This window comes from Dermacentor andersoni, chromosome 3 (assembly GCF_023375885.2).
Source record: "Dermacentor andersoni chromosome 3, qqDerAnde1_hic_scaffold, whole genome shotgun sequence".
Taxonomy (NCBI): Eukaryota; Metazoa; Arthropoda; class Arachnida; order Ixodida; family Ixodidae; genus Dermacentor; species Dermacentor andersoni.
This window is the reverse complement of record NC_092816.1, coordinates 161,545,305-161,559,457: the sequence shown is the minus strand read 5'-3', so window position 1 is coordinate 161,559,457 and position 14,153 is coordinate 161,545,305. Positions and strand designations below refer to the sequence as shown.

Genomic DNA, 14,153 nt, shown 5'->3' with positions numbered 1-14,153 from the left:
ACAGTAAAACCTCGTTGAACCATACCCACTTAAAGAGTAGTTTCGTTTTAAAGTAGTAAAGTCAAATCCCCGACTCAGTGGCCATTGAACATAATGTGTTTTGTATACAGTCACCGACCGTTTATTTGGACCTCACAGGGACTGTGGAAATGTCCGAATAAACAGGTGTCCGAAAAAGCAGATTAAGGGAAAAAAAAAGAAATCCCTTATTTCCACGCACTTATTCGGGCTCGGCAGTAGGCTTGAAGAAATCGGGAATGCGCCGTTGCACGCTGTTCCGTTTACGCGCAGTCATATAAGCCCGAATCTCTGAGAGGGTCGTACGGTCACTGTAGGCGGCTGAAAGCACAGTTGCTGCTTGTACACACTCCGCATGCGACGGCAGTGTAGCACATGGTGCGTCATCTTCCAACTCTGAGTCATCATCTGGTGGTGCAGCAGAAACCTGATGAATGATCTCGCCGTCGTCGAGTTCTGCGCATGTCAGTACAGCAGTGTCAGCACCTGCGAAACTGTCAAATGAGACGGTGTCCGGAATCGCAATGCAACCGCTGTGCAAGTCTCCGCAGAACATTTTCCGCGTCAGTAGGGAGTACATCAGAAGGTGACAAATCCTAGGCCTCCCGGCACCCGCTTGTCAGCATGCCCCAGCGCAGTCTATGCGGGCACTGTTGGCGCCATTAGACACTTGACGCGATGTTTCCATATGCCGCGTTGGATCACTGCAACCTCGACACAGCACACAAAGCAAACACCACCACGCCATCACGCCGACACCAGTCACACAAATGAAAAACGTGGCCTACTCGCAGCGTCGTGCACGAAGAAACTAACAAATCAGCTGCTGGATTGGCTTGACATGGCTTACTGAGCTGAGACCGGAACTGCTGTAGCAACTCTACCGAGCCAGGCAGAAACGATGATGATGAACAGGGAGTTCCAGTAGCGCCACTTCGTGGGGCAGCAAGGAGGCTTCGTTCAAAACAAAAATGGCGTTCAGCAAGTCGAACCATGCACCGGTCAGAGTCAGTGCATGGTGCTCTCGATCAAGTTGGCTCAAGGAGTGTCTGAAAAATCAGACGAGAGGTTGCAAGGTGTCCGAATTTTCAACAGTTGTTATACATTATGATCTATGGGGAGAAGGACGGTGCCTTGAAGTAGACTGAATAATCAAGCATGTCCGAATTTTTGGAGTACGAAAAATCAGTTGGCGACTGTTCGCATAAACTGTACCAGCCTATTGCGTACGCATCGGTTAGCACGTAGCGTTTCCACTTGTCTTGTGCGCTAGCTGCAATTATAGCATCACAGCCTGTGATACAGAAAAACACCCAACCGCACACAATGCTTCGTTCAAGCTTGGAGTTGTTGCATGCACCTAAGGGCATGGGAGAATGGCAGCCGGCTGCAGTGAGACTGCTAAGAAGCACCTCTGTGGTCAGGTGCCAGATAACATGTTATGACTGAAATTAAGTTTTCTTTTTTTGCTTACATACAGTCGACGCTGATAATCCAGCAAAAAATGTCTGTTTTATCTTACGTCCATTCTGTCCTAAATTAGGTTCATGGTATGTTGTGAAATGGCAAAACCTTGTATATACCACACTAAGTGAATGCAAAAACAACAAAAACATCGAAATTAAATAACTAAATAAACACGCTTACGCAGTAATCGTACAACTGCATGGCACGGCGTCTTGCTGTTCGTTGTTTTCCGGATGCTGGTTGCTGACAAGTGGCATTGTCCTCGTCGTGCTAGAACGCATATACACTTGCACAATGGCAAGATGAATGGCCGGCACAACAGTGGGGAGCTGGCCCACAGCCATGCCAACCACCCGGCCCAAGCGCGTCACGGCCACTGATGGTACAGACGACGGCTACAGCTTGTTCTTCACGCAAAACAGTGGCTGATAGTATCAACTGATATGTTAATTTCACCTTTCGCGACAAGCGACGATCGCTGTCCAAATATGTATCGCGAACGAGAGCCACGGTGCGAGGCAAGTTCAACTCCGAGTCCATGTCGGGCCGCCTCTCCACTGCATGCAAGACGGCTTGACTGCAGTACGTGTCTCACAGTCTGGGGGTCCGAATAGCAGCATATATTCTTGTTTGTGCGAATTGGTGCTATGAGAAATAAAGTGCCCTCACAACTGTGTATCTAGCTATCGTTGGCAGTTCTTCTTGAAGCGCCGTATGATATGGCTTCACTTCGAAGCTGGTTAAACCCAGTGGCACTCTCAGCGCTTGCTCGGCACTGAGTCGACAGCAGTAGGCGGCGGTGGTCTGCTTGCGTGGTTGACTCAAAAACTCTCTGCCAGCGGGACGTTGTGTGGCACGTCACTGTGGGAAGCTTGCCATTAGCGTATTCATTGCTTAAGAAAAATTGCATTGTCGCAAATTTTGCAAGCAGCCGGAAATAGTTGCATGTAACGCACATTCGTATGCATGCAACTGTAGACCATGTAGACAAAATTTGCCGAATATGTCTGTTTAGACAATAGTCGGTTTTAGCAAGGTCTGTTAAAAGCAGAATGGATTGCATGTATAATATTGGCAGACCAAACTAAATGAGAAGAATAGTCTGTTATATCCAAAAGTATGTTGTATGTGGATTTGTTGATTAACTGTATGTGAGCTGTATGTGAACTGAAAATTGACTTGCATATGGCTTACCCACGTATGGGCTCCACTCGTCAAATATTTTTTTTAGAAGTGCAGCTCTTACACCAGTATCTGCAGTATTCTACTTCTATAATGGAACCAAGAAAGCCAGAAATGCAAGACCTGAGGCAATATCAGTTACAGTGTTTGCTCACAGCTCGAAGTATATTTTCTGGCAGCAGAAATATCAAATACTTGGCAAGAGGACTTCAATATGGCACAGATGTATAGGAGATCCTTGCTGGCCCATTGAAAGCATCACGCTTGCGTTTATTTCGCATAGACCTGATTGTGATCCCCCCCCTTTGTTTATGCATTGCGGTGTGCGCTTATAACAAATATAGCAAAGATACTTTTGTGTCAGATGCATCTTCATTATAACAAGGTTTCACAGTTGCACCGGCATTCTTTGGGGTAGTGGTGGCGTAGCAAAACACATTGTGAAAGCTGTCTGCTGTGCAGGTAACCTGCCTGGTACAGCTGGCAGGCCAGGCGTGCCGGTCTATCGACAGGCAGCTCGAGCAGAAACTTGGCGCCACGGGTCACCAGGACAGCAACAGCGCTCAGCAGCACGACCACCTCGGCAGAGCCAGCAGCAGCACTAGCGGCAGTTCGTGGTGGGGCCTGCTGAAGCGAGGTGCCCGGCGGGTCCTCAGCTCACTCCTTTCACCCGGGGCCCCCGACGAGGTGGCCGAGTGGAAGCGGACACAAAACTACTTGCATGCTTCCGTTGACGAGCTCTGCCATGCCTTCAAGGTGGGTACACACCTAGGTGTTGCTGCTGACTGACTAAGCACAGGCATAGTCTCGTATGTGTAGCTCAAGGACGCGACAACAGAAGCCAGCTAGAGACGAGAAACGACTGGCCATTCTTAATGCGAAAGCATTACTTGGCTCATTGTGCCACCCCGCTGTCATGAGAAAGCCGTGGCAGAAAAACGGTGCATAAATTAGGTCATCTTCATTTAACCAAAAAAAAAAAAAAAAAATTTAAGTGTCCATGGTGAGGATTCGATCCTCTGCGCCACTGCTACTGCTCCGTACTCGAGCGTCCTAACCAGTGCGTCACTGTCACATTGTGCCACTGTTTGTTTGCAACGGGTGACAGTGGTGAATGCTAATGCCCGATGCTAATGCCTTTCCGTTCTTTTCGCATTCCTGAGTGGTGCGGAGAGATGCTCCGCATGGCCACTCACGAACACAAAAAGCACCGAAAGGCATTAGCATCGGGAAAAGGCATCACTACAACATCGTGGCTCTGCAAACGCCGTTGCTGGAGCCCATGGTCGACAGCTATGACAAATAAAATGCAGCGTGCTTCAGGTACTCGTCGGACGATGACTACGGCATGCCCCCGAGTATGAGGTAGAATTGCCCCACGAATCCAATGAAGAAATGGGGTGTCAATGCCATGATGGCGCTCGGAAAAGTACTGTTGTCGCTCGGCAAAGTGGTGTCATCGAGCTGAAAAGTGGCGCATTGAGAAAGAACACTCAAAGGAATGTCCGTGAAATGTTACTTTTATGAGAACTCTGCTAATAAAACTTAGCTGAGAGTCGACGTGTCTACACAGTGCAAAAGATGAGGACAAAAGATAGACACAACACAGGTGCAACACAGCTAAGTTACTTAGCTGAGAGATCACAATGTGGCCGGTTTGTCATATTGTGTTGTTGCGACCTCATAAGCAGCAACACTACACTCGGAGACATAATGCAGCAACATTTTGCCGCAACACTACACTCAGTGACATAACTAAGTGACACACTCAGCGACTAGTAATGCTCTCGCATTTACACATATCGCAAGAATTTCTTTTTATAGGCTTTTTATTCCCTGTTTGCATTGGGCCTCTTCCATTTTCGGAGTTCTGGCAGCCAGACGGCAGCTAGGCGGCGATTTGACCTGGTCATGGCCTTCAAAATCTTGTGACACTCATTGCCTGATTTCGGAGGTCATGAGTTCTCATAAATGGCTAGTGCAGTGTCAGCGTGGTGTACCGAGCATTTGTATCCACACATTTTACACCGCATATTAAATATACAGTCGTCGACTGATTTTTCAAATTATGCGGGGACTGAAAAATTGAACAATCTGGAAAATCTTGTTCAACCCCCCCCCACGAAAAAAAGATTTGTCAGGCTCAGAGTGGCTTTAAAGAATCTCTAATAATGCCCTGCCTCATACTATGCTTAGAGGTGATCAGATTTGCTTGGATTTGTGCAAGGGTGACGTCATCTCTATATACAGTCGATAGGAGCGTCATTGCGTTGGCAATTGAAGAAATGAGCCACGTTACTTTGCGCCGCTTGGCTCTTGCAGTGGCATAGGAGAGGGCACTGATTACACAAATTCGAAGCTGCACAAACATGGAGATGCGACGTCTCCGAGACACACCTGCTGTGTGGACGCACCACATGCAAAATAGCAACCGAAACTTAAAAAAAAAGAACCCGATCTTGTACTAAGTGATTATGATGATAGCGCTGATTGAAAAAAGAAACAAAAAAATATAGTGCAGTCCCCTGGAGCGTTTTATCAGCTAAGGAAGAGTGGGCATGGCCTCCAATACTGGGGGATAGTGCGTGCTATCTGTTGATAATGGGCCTCTTCGATTTTCGGAGTTCTGGCAGCCAGCTAGTTCCGGTCCTGATAGGAAGTCACGTGGGTTGGGATCCCAAGACAACCTGAACCTGCCCGAAGTTTGCAAAATCAAACGCCCGGACAGTTGGCCAAATCTAAACATGCTACCAGCATGGCAGCGCCCAGCGAGGCCGGCGTGCGCTTGGCGTAGTTGACCCATTTATGTGTTGCCAGCTTGAAAATATATAGTTGCAGTCAGGGGTACGATCACTTTTGCACGATTTCGTGTGACTCGGCACAGGACATGCACTGGGCCAACCTAACTTTGCACAGCGCAACAGATGGCCTCCGATGCTTCCGATGACAACACGCAAAATCGCGCTTAAGTGATTGTATGCTTGAAAGCGATGGCTCGAGGATCCCTGCTCGTAGCGATCATTTCGCCCACTGGCGACATTGATGAGTTGGCGTTGTGTCATCTCACAAGACATAAAAAAGCAGGATATTGGGTATATCTTATACGCATAAAATTTCGTGCTGACCTGCTGGGGCTTCGTTTTCAGAAAGTTTGTTGTGGCTGATGGCGCTTCTCATTTTGACTCTCAGGAGCTGGGGACGTGGCTGGTGGATGAAAATGCACGCCACCTGTGACTACTGAAAAGTTTCACACGAAAAACAACATTAGTCGTGATCATAAGAGCAACAAGCAAATGTACGTGTGTCTAATGTACGTGTGCCTGTTACTCAACAATGCATTCTTACATCAACGGCTTGCAGTTCGAACACGGGCTAGCTGCAATGCCTTCGCTAACTGCAGAAAAATGGGATATCTCTGCATACATATGTGAGATATATGAAAAGGAACACCACCACAGAAAGACGAACTGAATATGTACCGCAATATGTGCGAATGAGCGTCTACAACTTGCGTGGAACACGGTGCAGATAACATGTATGCATGAGAGTGCGGTGCGCTTATCATCGCCGCGAGGAAGCCGTCAAAGGACACACACGCCTTCACACAAAAGCTTCAAACAGTTCACCACTGTTCATATCACACCGCTTCGCAATGCGGAACGGTACGTTGGTCAGTCAGTCAGTCAGTCAGTCAGTCAGAAAACTTTATTTCGAATCGGAACGATTCGCGTCCGGCGAGTTAGTTGACTGGGGCACCCGCCAAGGTTACAGCCAAGAGTTCTTGCCTCTTGGCGGCTTCCTTGGCCCGCTGGACTGCCCAGAGCGGGTCTTCCAGGTTCGAGCTGAGCAGCGCGGCTTGCCATCGCACACGGAGGCTATTGATGGAGGCTGCACTCGCATTGTCCTGTATTAGTTCCTGGCATTCCCATAGCATGTATTCTAGTGCGGCTCTGGTGCCACACACTTTGCATCTATCCCTTCTGCATATGTCTGGATAAATAGCATGCATTAGTATCGGGCTCTTGTGTGATTTGGATTGTAATTGTTGCCATTGGACAGCCTGCGATCTAGTGAGTTGTGGATGGGGTGGTGGATAAGTACATCTTTGCATCTTGTAATGGTTGGTGATGTCGTTGAGCCTGGTCATTCTGTCTTCCCATTCCCATACCTCGGAGGGCACTGTCGAGGGGTCTACGTTCGTCGCAGCTTGGAAAGTCAGTCCTCCAGCTACGTTGTGTGTCGCCCCGTTAGGGTTGTCTTCTCCCGTTGCATAGGTGGTGTGGGCTGGTATCCATAGGATTTAAACGCATCTGTCTTCCCTTGTTGGTTTGCCTTTTCTGAGTATGTTTAGCGCCTTAGCGGAGATCCGGCCATTCGGAAAGTTGCATACCGCCGTCTTGGAATCTGATTATATAGCATGCATTGATTTATCGTGTGGCTAACGCTATAGTCACTTTCTCCGCCGTTTCGATGCGTGTCGTGTTTAGAGTCAAGCTTGTGCAGCATTGTCTGTTGTGGTTAAGTACTGCTGCGACAAAGCTGTGTTTGTGTTTGTAACGTGCAGCGTCTACAAAGACCACGTCCTTGTTCATTCCGTAGTTCTTCGCCATGTTCTTTGCCCTGCTTATTCTCCTGCCCTCATGCTGCACAAGATGCATATTCTTGGGTAAGGGGGGTACCGTGAGTTTGGCCCTTATTTCCTTGGGTATGTCCCGTTTGTCTCCATGCTGTGTGGGGTAGCGGATCCCTAATTTATCTAGGATGTGTCTGCCCCCCATCGTCTTAGAGAGGCGTTCGTATTGCGCTATACGTTGCACTTCATTTAGCTCCTCTAGCGTGTTGTGCAGTCCCAGCTCTTGGAGTTTCGCCGTGCCCGTGCTTAGCATGAGTCCAATCGCTTGTCTGTATACAGTCGCCGACTGATTTTTCGGACTCCAAAAATTCAGACATGCTCGATTATTCGGTCTGCTTCGCGGCACCGCCATTCTCCCCATAGACCATAATGTATAACAACTGCTGAAAGTTCGGACACCTTGCAACCTCTCGTCTGATTTTTCGGACACTCCTTGAGCCAACTCGATCGAGAGCACCATGCACTGACTCTGACCGGTGCATGGTTCGACTTGCTGAACGCCATTTTTATTTTGAACGGAGCCTCCTTGCTGTCCTAAAAAGTGGCGCTACTGGAAATCCCCGCTCATCATCATCGTTTCTGCCTGGTTCGATAGAGTTGCTACAGCAGTTCCGATCCCATCTTAGTAAGCCATGTCAAGACAATCCAGCAGCTGATTTGTTTCTTTGTGCACGACGCTGTGAGTAGGCCACGTTTTTCGTTTGTGCGACTGATGTCGGCATGACGGCGTGGTGGTGTTTGCTTTGTATGCTGTGTCGAGGAGGCTGTGATCCAACGCGGCATATGGAAACGTGGCGTCAAGTGTCTAATGGCGCTGACAGTGCCCGTGCAGACTGCGCTGGGGCATGCCGGCAAGCAGGTGCCGGGAGGCCTAGGATTTGTCGCCTTCGGATGTGCTCTCTAATGACGCTGAAAATGTTCTGCGGACACCTGCGCAGCAGTTGCATTGCGATTCCGGACACCGTCGTCTCATTTGACAGTTTCACAGGTGCTGATGCTGCTGTACTGACATGCGCAGAACTTGATGACGGCGAGATCATTCTTGACGTTTCTGGTGCACCGCCGGACGATGACTCAGAGTCGGAAGATGACGCACCATGTGCTACACTGCCATCGCATGTGGAGCGTGTACAAGCGGTGACTGTGCTTTCAGCCACCGACCGTACGACCCTCTCCAAGATTCAGGCTTATCTGATAGCGCATAAACAGAACAGCGTGCAACAGCGCATTCATGATTTCTTCAAGCCTACTGCCGAGCCCGAATAAGTGCGTGGAATTAAAGGATTTCTTTCTTCTTTTTTTTTCTTACTCTGCTTTTTCGGACACCTGTTTATTCGGACATTTCTGCAGTCCCCGTGAGGTCCGAATAAACGGTCGGCGGCTGTATCTTCCTAATCAGGCCGTCTAGCTCCTCCTTTTGTGCGGCGCCCCATCTGTGGTATGCCGCCACATACGTGATACTTATGACGAACGCCTAGGTGATTCTCATGACGCTTGCTTCTTTCATTCCCTCCTGCCTGTTGGTGATTCCCTTGATCAATCGCATCGTCTGAGAAACTGTGGCTTCGATTTTGCGAATACAGTCAACGACTGAATTTTCGGACATGCCTGATATTTCGGACGTCCTCGCGGCACCGCCACGAGCCCCGTAGAATCAATGTATAAGGACATCTGAAGTTTCGGACACTCGAACCCCCCGCCGTCCAATTTTCCGGACTTTTTGACAGACGGAAGGAATTTTTGGCTCCTCGCGCAGCGCCCTTGAGAAGGAAATCCACTTGCAGCCGAAGCATATCACCGCTTTGAAGCACAACTAGCCGAATCTAGTCGTCACACACCGATTTGGTCTGGCCACGCTGGCTATGTTCATCGCCGCACTTCCACCTCCGGCGGAGTTTCTGGGGCGGCGCCATTTTGTTTGTTCGTTTGCGCAGGCCACGTTTTGGCTAGCGTGGTGTGTGGTTGTCTGTTGTGTCAAGTGTGCTCTGCGACGCTAGGCCTAGGTGCTTCGACGCTCGTGAGCGAACTCCACTGTTCGCAACTTGAGGATTTCGCTTGCCTTCGATGGCGCCCACTCCGTCTTCGTCCTCACCGATGGCATCGAAGCGCGGAAAGCAGTACCGTCGGACGACGTGATCAACGACCTCCGCTCTGCTGGGGTTTCCATACCCACGGAAATAACTTTTGAACAGTTTGTTGACGCTGACAACGAGCTCGACTTCTGCGCAGAACTGACTGACGAGGAAATAGTCTGTCGGGTTGTGGGGGATTCAGAAGACTCCGATGTTGAAAATGAGGAGCCAATGCCTGCGCCACCTACAGGCGCCGAGTTGACGCGAGCACTGTTGACTCTTTCATCGGTGTACAGTGCTGACATGACCCTTGCTCAGATCGAGGCAAATATGATCACATGCAACCGGAACGCCGTCAAAACAACAATGAACAAGTTCTTCAAGCCACTGCAGCAATAACACCGCCTGCCCGACGATGCACATGTACATAATAAACCGGCAGTCGGCTGCATACAGTGTTTTTGAACGCCTCTTTTTATAGCCACTTCACTGATGCTGTGGCAGGGTTTCGGAAGCCTGTTACTTCGCCCTTTACCTTTAGATCTGAGAACAAAATAAAAAGGGTGCGTTTTTTTGCATGCATTCATTTTTTCGGACTGCCTGAATTTTCGGACGTTTTTACGTTCCCTAGAGGGTCCGAAAAATCAGTCGTTGACTGTAGTTTCCCTGTTGGTGGCCTTGGCTTCTATGATCATTCCCAACACCCTACCTTCTCGACTTTGGCTATGGGTTGTCCATCTTGGGTCATCAGTTATACATCTTTGTAGCTTTGTGTGTTGTAGTTTGCACCTAAAAATATAATGCTAGAAGTAAGGAAATTCGAAGATGACCGTAGACAGTTGGCTTAGCGAGGTAAATTTAAGTCCTCAAGCGCCCGCATTACAATCTGTGAAGTCCCCGCAAAGATGGCGGCGAGCGCCCATCCCCTCTTTTAGTTGTTTGCTAGCCAGAGAACTTCCAGGGCGCAGCCAGACCAAAATCGTCTTGGCGGGTTCTGGCAGCCAGCGGGTAGCCAGAACTGTCCAGCCCGAGCAAAACGAATGCCCGGCGGAAGTGCATGGCGTGGTGGGCGGAGCAACCCAAGAAAAACGAAGACGCTCTGACTAGCTCTGGCAGCCTGCGGGTCACCAGAAGTGGAAAATCGAAGAAGCCCAGTGTGTTCCTCCCAATCTTGGAGGCTATAGAGCGGGCCACTGGAAGCCAAGCCTGGCCAAGCTAGTGGAAGATTCAACATGGCAGCATCCAAGATCAGGTTGCGTGGCTCGGAATGAGCAATATAGTCCGGAAAATCTAACTTTGGGCCCTAAGTTCATCCGAAAAATTGGTTGCGATAATCCATTAGCTCTATGAGAACACTGACAGTGCATTTATGAAATCCGGAATATTCATCAAGTCCGAAAAATGTCAGCTGCTGTACCCTTTTCCCAGCGTGCATGGGTCAGCGCCCGATTCTTTTTTTTTTTTTTTTTTTTTTTTTTTGTGGCCAATTATCCCTGTTTGTGTGGCAACAGCAGCGATTAGTATGAGTAGCAGTAGTGCTAAATGCAGGACCCTTTCGCCCATAGCACCCTTTCGCACTCTGCTTGTCATGTGCTATGGGTGCGAGGGAAAGCGTGCGAGGGTGAGCCGAGAAGGATGGTGGCTTGGTGTGCACCATCTTAGCCTGAGTGCAAGGGAAAATGGTGAGCGTGCAGTAGTGTGATCAACCAGGCTATGGTGGAGGCATAGCCCAGGCAAGCTGAGATGGTTGGTGGCTTTGTGTGCGCTGTCTTCAGGTGCCTTTTGTGGTGGAGGCCATGTAACGCCTCAAGATTTAGAGGCACGTTGAGGTGAGAGGCAAAAAAAAAGTGTTTGCTCCTCTTTGTTTGTGCTCTTCATCATGCCAGCATTGTGACAGCGAGTGTTCACACTTATTGAGTGAGATCTGTTCATGTTTGCCTGTGTGCACGGGCGACCATTCTTGTTAATCTAATTCATAAGCAAATGTTTACTGCGATTTACGCGGCCGATAAAGCTAGGAACCTTCGTGTAGCTTTCAATACTTTGCTATCACTATCAATGTTTCGCCTTTCGGGTGTAATTTAGATCTGTTTGCTCATAAAGCCAATTCAAGAAACAATATACAGTCAAACCTCGATATACTAATGAAATCGGTGAAATTGGTAATTTTTTTCCTTGTATCGAAATTTAATTCTATTGAAATTTGACCTTGTATGCAAGCAAGTACAGTTGCCGATCGATATTTTTTGCATGCAAAGGGGCTGCAGAATTTTGTGAATTATCGGGCAATCAAAAAAAGCAAATTTGAATGAGAAAACAATTCATATTGGTAAATTTGGGGGTCGGCGATGAATGATACGGTTTCACGCCACGTCGACAATATCTTCGCATCAGCAGTACGAATTAAACAAAGCCAGCCATGCTTTCGCGTGCCCTCTGCCCCCGCGGCTGATAGCATCGCCTACACTGGGACGACGCTATCAGGAAAAGCACAGACAATGGGGAGCGAATGCGTCATCTGCCTCTCACTCCACCGGGTCACCGAAACTCGAGATCACGCAATCTCCAATACTAAATGCGCGGTAAGACAGCTTACACGTCTTGGCTGAAATTACACGCTTACAGGTCTTGGCTGAAATTGAATCTATCTGGTGTTGTTTAACCATTAATTTCAAAAAAATTATCTTAGGCGTCTGTTACCGGCCACCCTCAAAAGTTCGTTTTGTGATCACCTGCATGACTGTCTAAATCAATTAACAGTAAGATTCCCCGGAACAAATTCTTATGGGTGACTTTAACTTTCCTAACATAAATTGGTCGAGCTTATGTTTCTTCTCTAACCCATCATCCAGTGAGGCTAATCAGTTTATCGCTATTTGTTCTGACTTTACCTTAGTACAAATAGTCGTTATTCCAACACATGTAGCAGGCACTACGTCATCATTACTTGATCTCGTGCTGACATCAACTGATATTATATCCCTGATAACGCACTTACCTGGCCTTAGCGACCACGATACATTACATTTTACAATCATGATATCACTACCACTGAAACGTAAACGATTTAAGGAAATAAAAGATTATAATAAGGCTAACTTCTCGGCAATAAACAACGAACTTGCTTCCTTTCTTGGCACGTTTGTACTCTGCCATCTTGATCGTTCTGTCGAGACAAATTGGTGCCTCTTTAAAGAAAAAGTATCTGATCTAATAAATCGTTATATTCCAGTCCGACGTATATATTCAAATAGTAACGCACCGTGGTATAACAGACACCTTAGCAGACTAAGTAACAAATAGAAACGTCAATTTCGTATCGCTAAACGGTCACTAAATCCCAAATACTGGTTTTCATACAAATCCGCTGCCGCCACATACTTTTCAAATTTACGGTCTGCGAAGTTTTCCTACTGCAACGTTACCCTTCCCAAGCTACTGAAAACTAACAGTAAGGCATTCTGGAGCTCTATGAAAGGAGATAGCACTAGAAAGGTTACTCTAACTTCACTAACTGGGAAAACAATCGCCGACCACGCGTGCGCTGACGTGCTAAATGACACGTTCGTACAGGCCTTTTCGCCGTCTTCGCATGCTACTCCTCCGCAAGACGACCTAAAATATACCCCCACATGGATCCCATAGCATTTAATAGTAACGGTATTAAATCCATTATAAATAAGTTAGAATTAAAATCGTCATGTGGTGTTGATGGAATTAACATTAACTTTTTACACAGTACTAGTGAGTATTCAATAATTTTACAATTACTTTTTTCTCAGTCGCTTCACAACGGCACATTGCCTTTAGATTGGAAAACGGCTAAGATCATTCCGATTCATAAATCTGGTGATACGCATAACCCTTCTAATTATAGGCCCATCAGTTTGACTTCAGTGCCCTGTAAGGTAATGGAGCACGTAATTTATTCTCAGGTAATCAATTATCTTGAATCTAACAACTTCTTTACATCTAGCCAACATGGTTTTCTTAAAACATTCTCCTGTGATACCGAGCTTCCTTGCTTTACTAACGACTTGCATTCCAACTTGGACGCAGGCTTTCTTACGGACTGAATATTTCTTGATTTTGCTAAAGCTTTTGACAAAGTACACCACACATTACTACTATGTAAACTCAGAGCACTGAACATTGATACTAATGTAATTGATTGGATACAAGCATTTCTAACACACCGCATGCAATTTGTAAGCGCCAGTGGAGTTAATTCAACTCTAACACCTGTCAAATCTGGCATTCCACAAGGGTCTGTGCTTGGGCCACTGTTGTTTTTTTATCTATGTTAACGATTTACCTGATAACGTTTCGTCTAAAATTTGTCTTTTTGCTGATGACTGCGTAATATATCGTAAAATTACTAATGACTCTAATATTTCATCTCTTCAGGACCATTAAACACACTGCATAACTGGACTATAAAATGGTGCATGCAGCTTAACGTCAAGAAATGTAAATCGATTCGAATATCCCATACTAATGAAGCTTGTCCAGCCTATTTACTTGATAACATTCCTTTAGAGAGCATAAGAAACTACAAATATCTGGGCGTCCATATAACCTATAACTTATCCTGGAAGTACCATACTGACTTTATAACAAGCAAAGCTAATCGCACACTTGGATATCTTCGCAAAAACTTCTCGCTTGCACCATTATCACTCAAACATTTGTTATACACGACATATGTCCATCCACAGTAGGAATATGCATCATCAGTATGGGACCCACATCATGCCATCTCAATTAACTGCCTTGAAAGC

The 14,153-nt window shown here is 47.1% G+C and overlaps 1 protein-coding gene across 2 annotated transcripts in view; it reads left to right on the top strand.

The window, feature by feature from the left end:
• LOC126524201 (sphingomyelin phosphodiesterase 4) overlaps window positions 1-14,153 on the top strand; it is a 118,974-nt gene that overhangs the window by 84,558 nt on the left and 20,263 nt on the right. For both annotated transcript variants that reach the window (XM_055067362.2, XM_055067361.2), the window contains exon 14: window positions 3,130-3,423. In XM_055067362.2, the coding sequence (XP_054923337.2) occupies window positions 3,130-3,423 (294 nt within the window). The remainder of the gene's footprint in view (window positions 1-3,129; window positions 3,424-14,153) is intronic.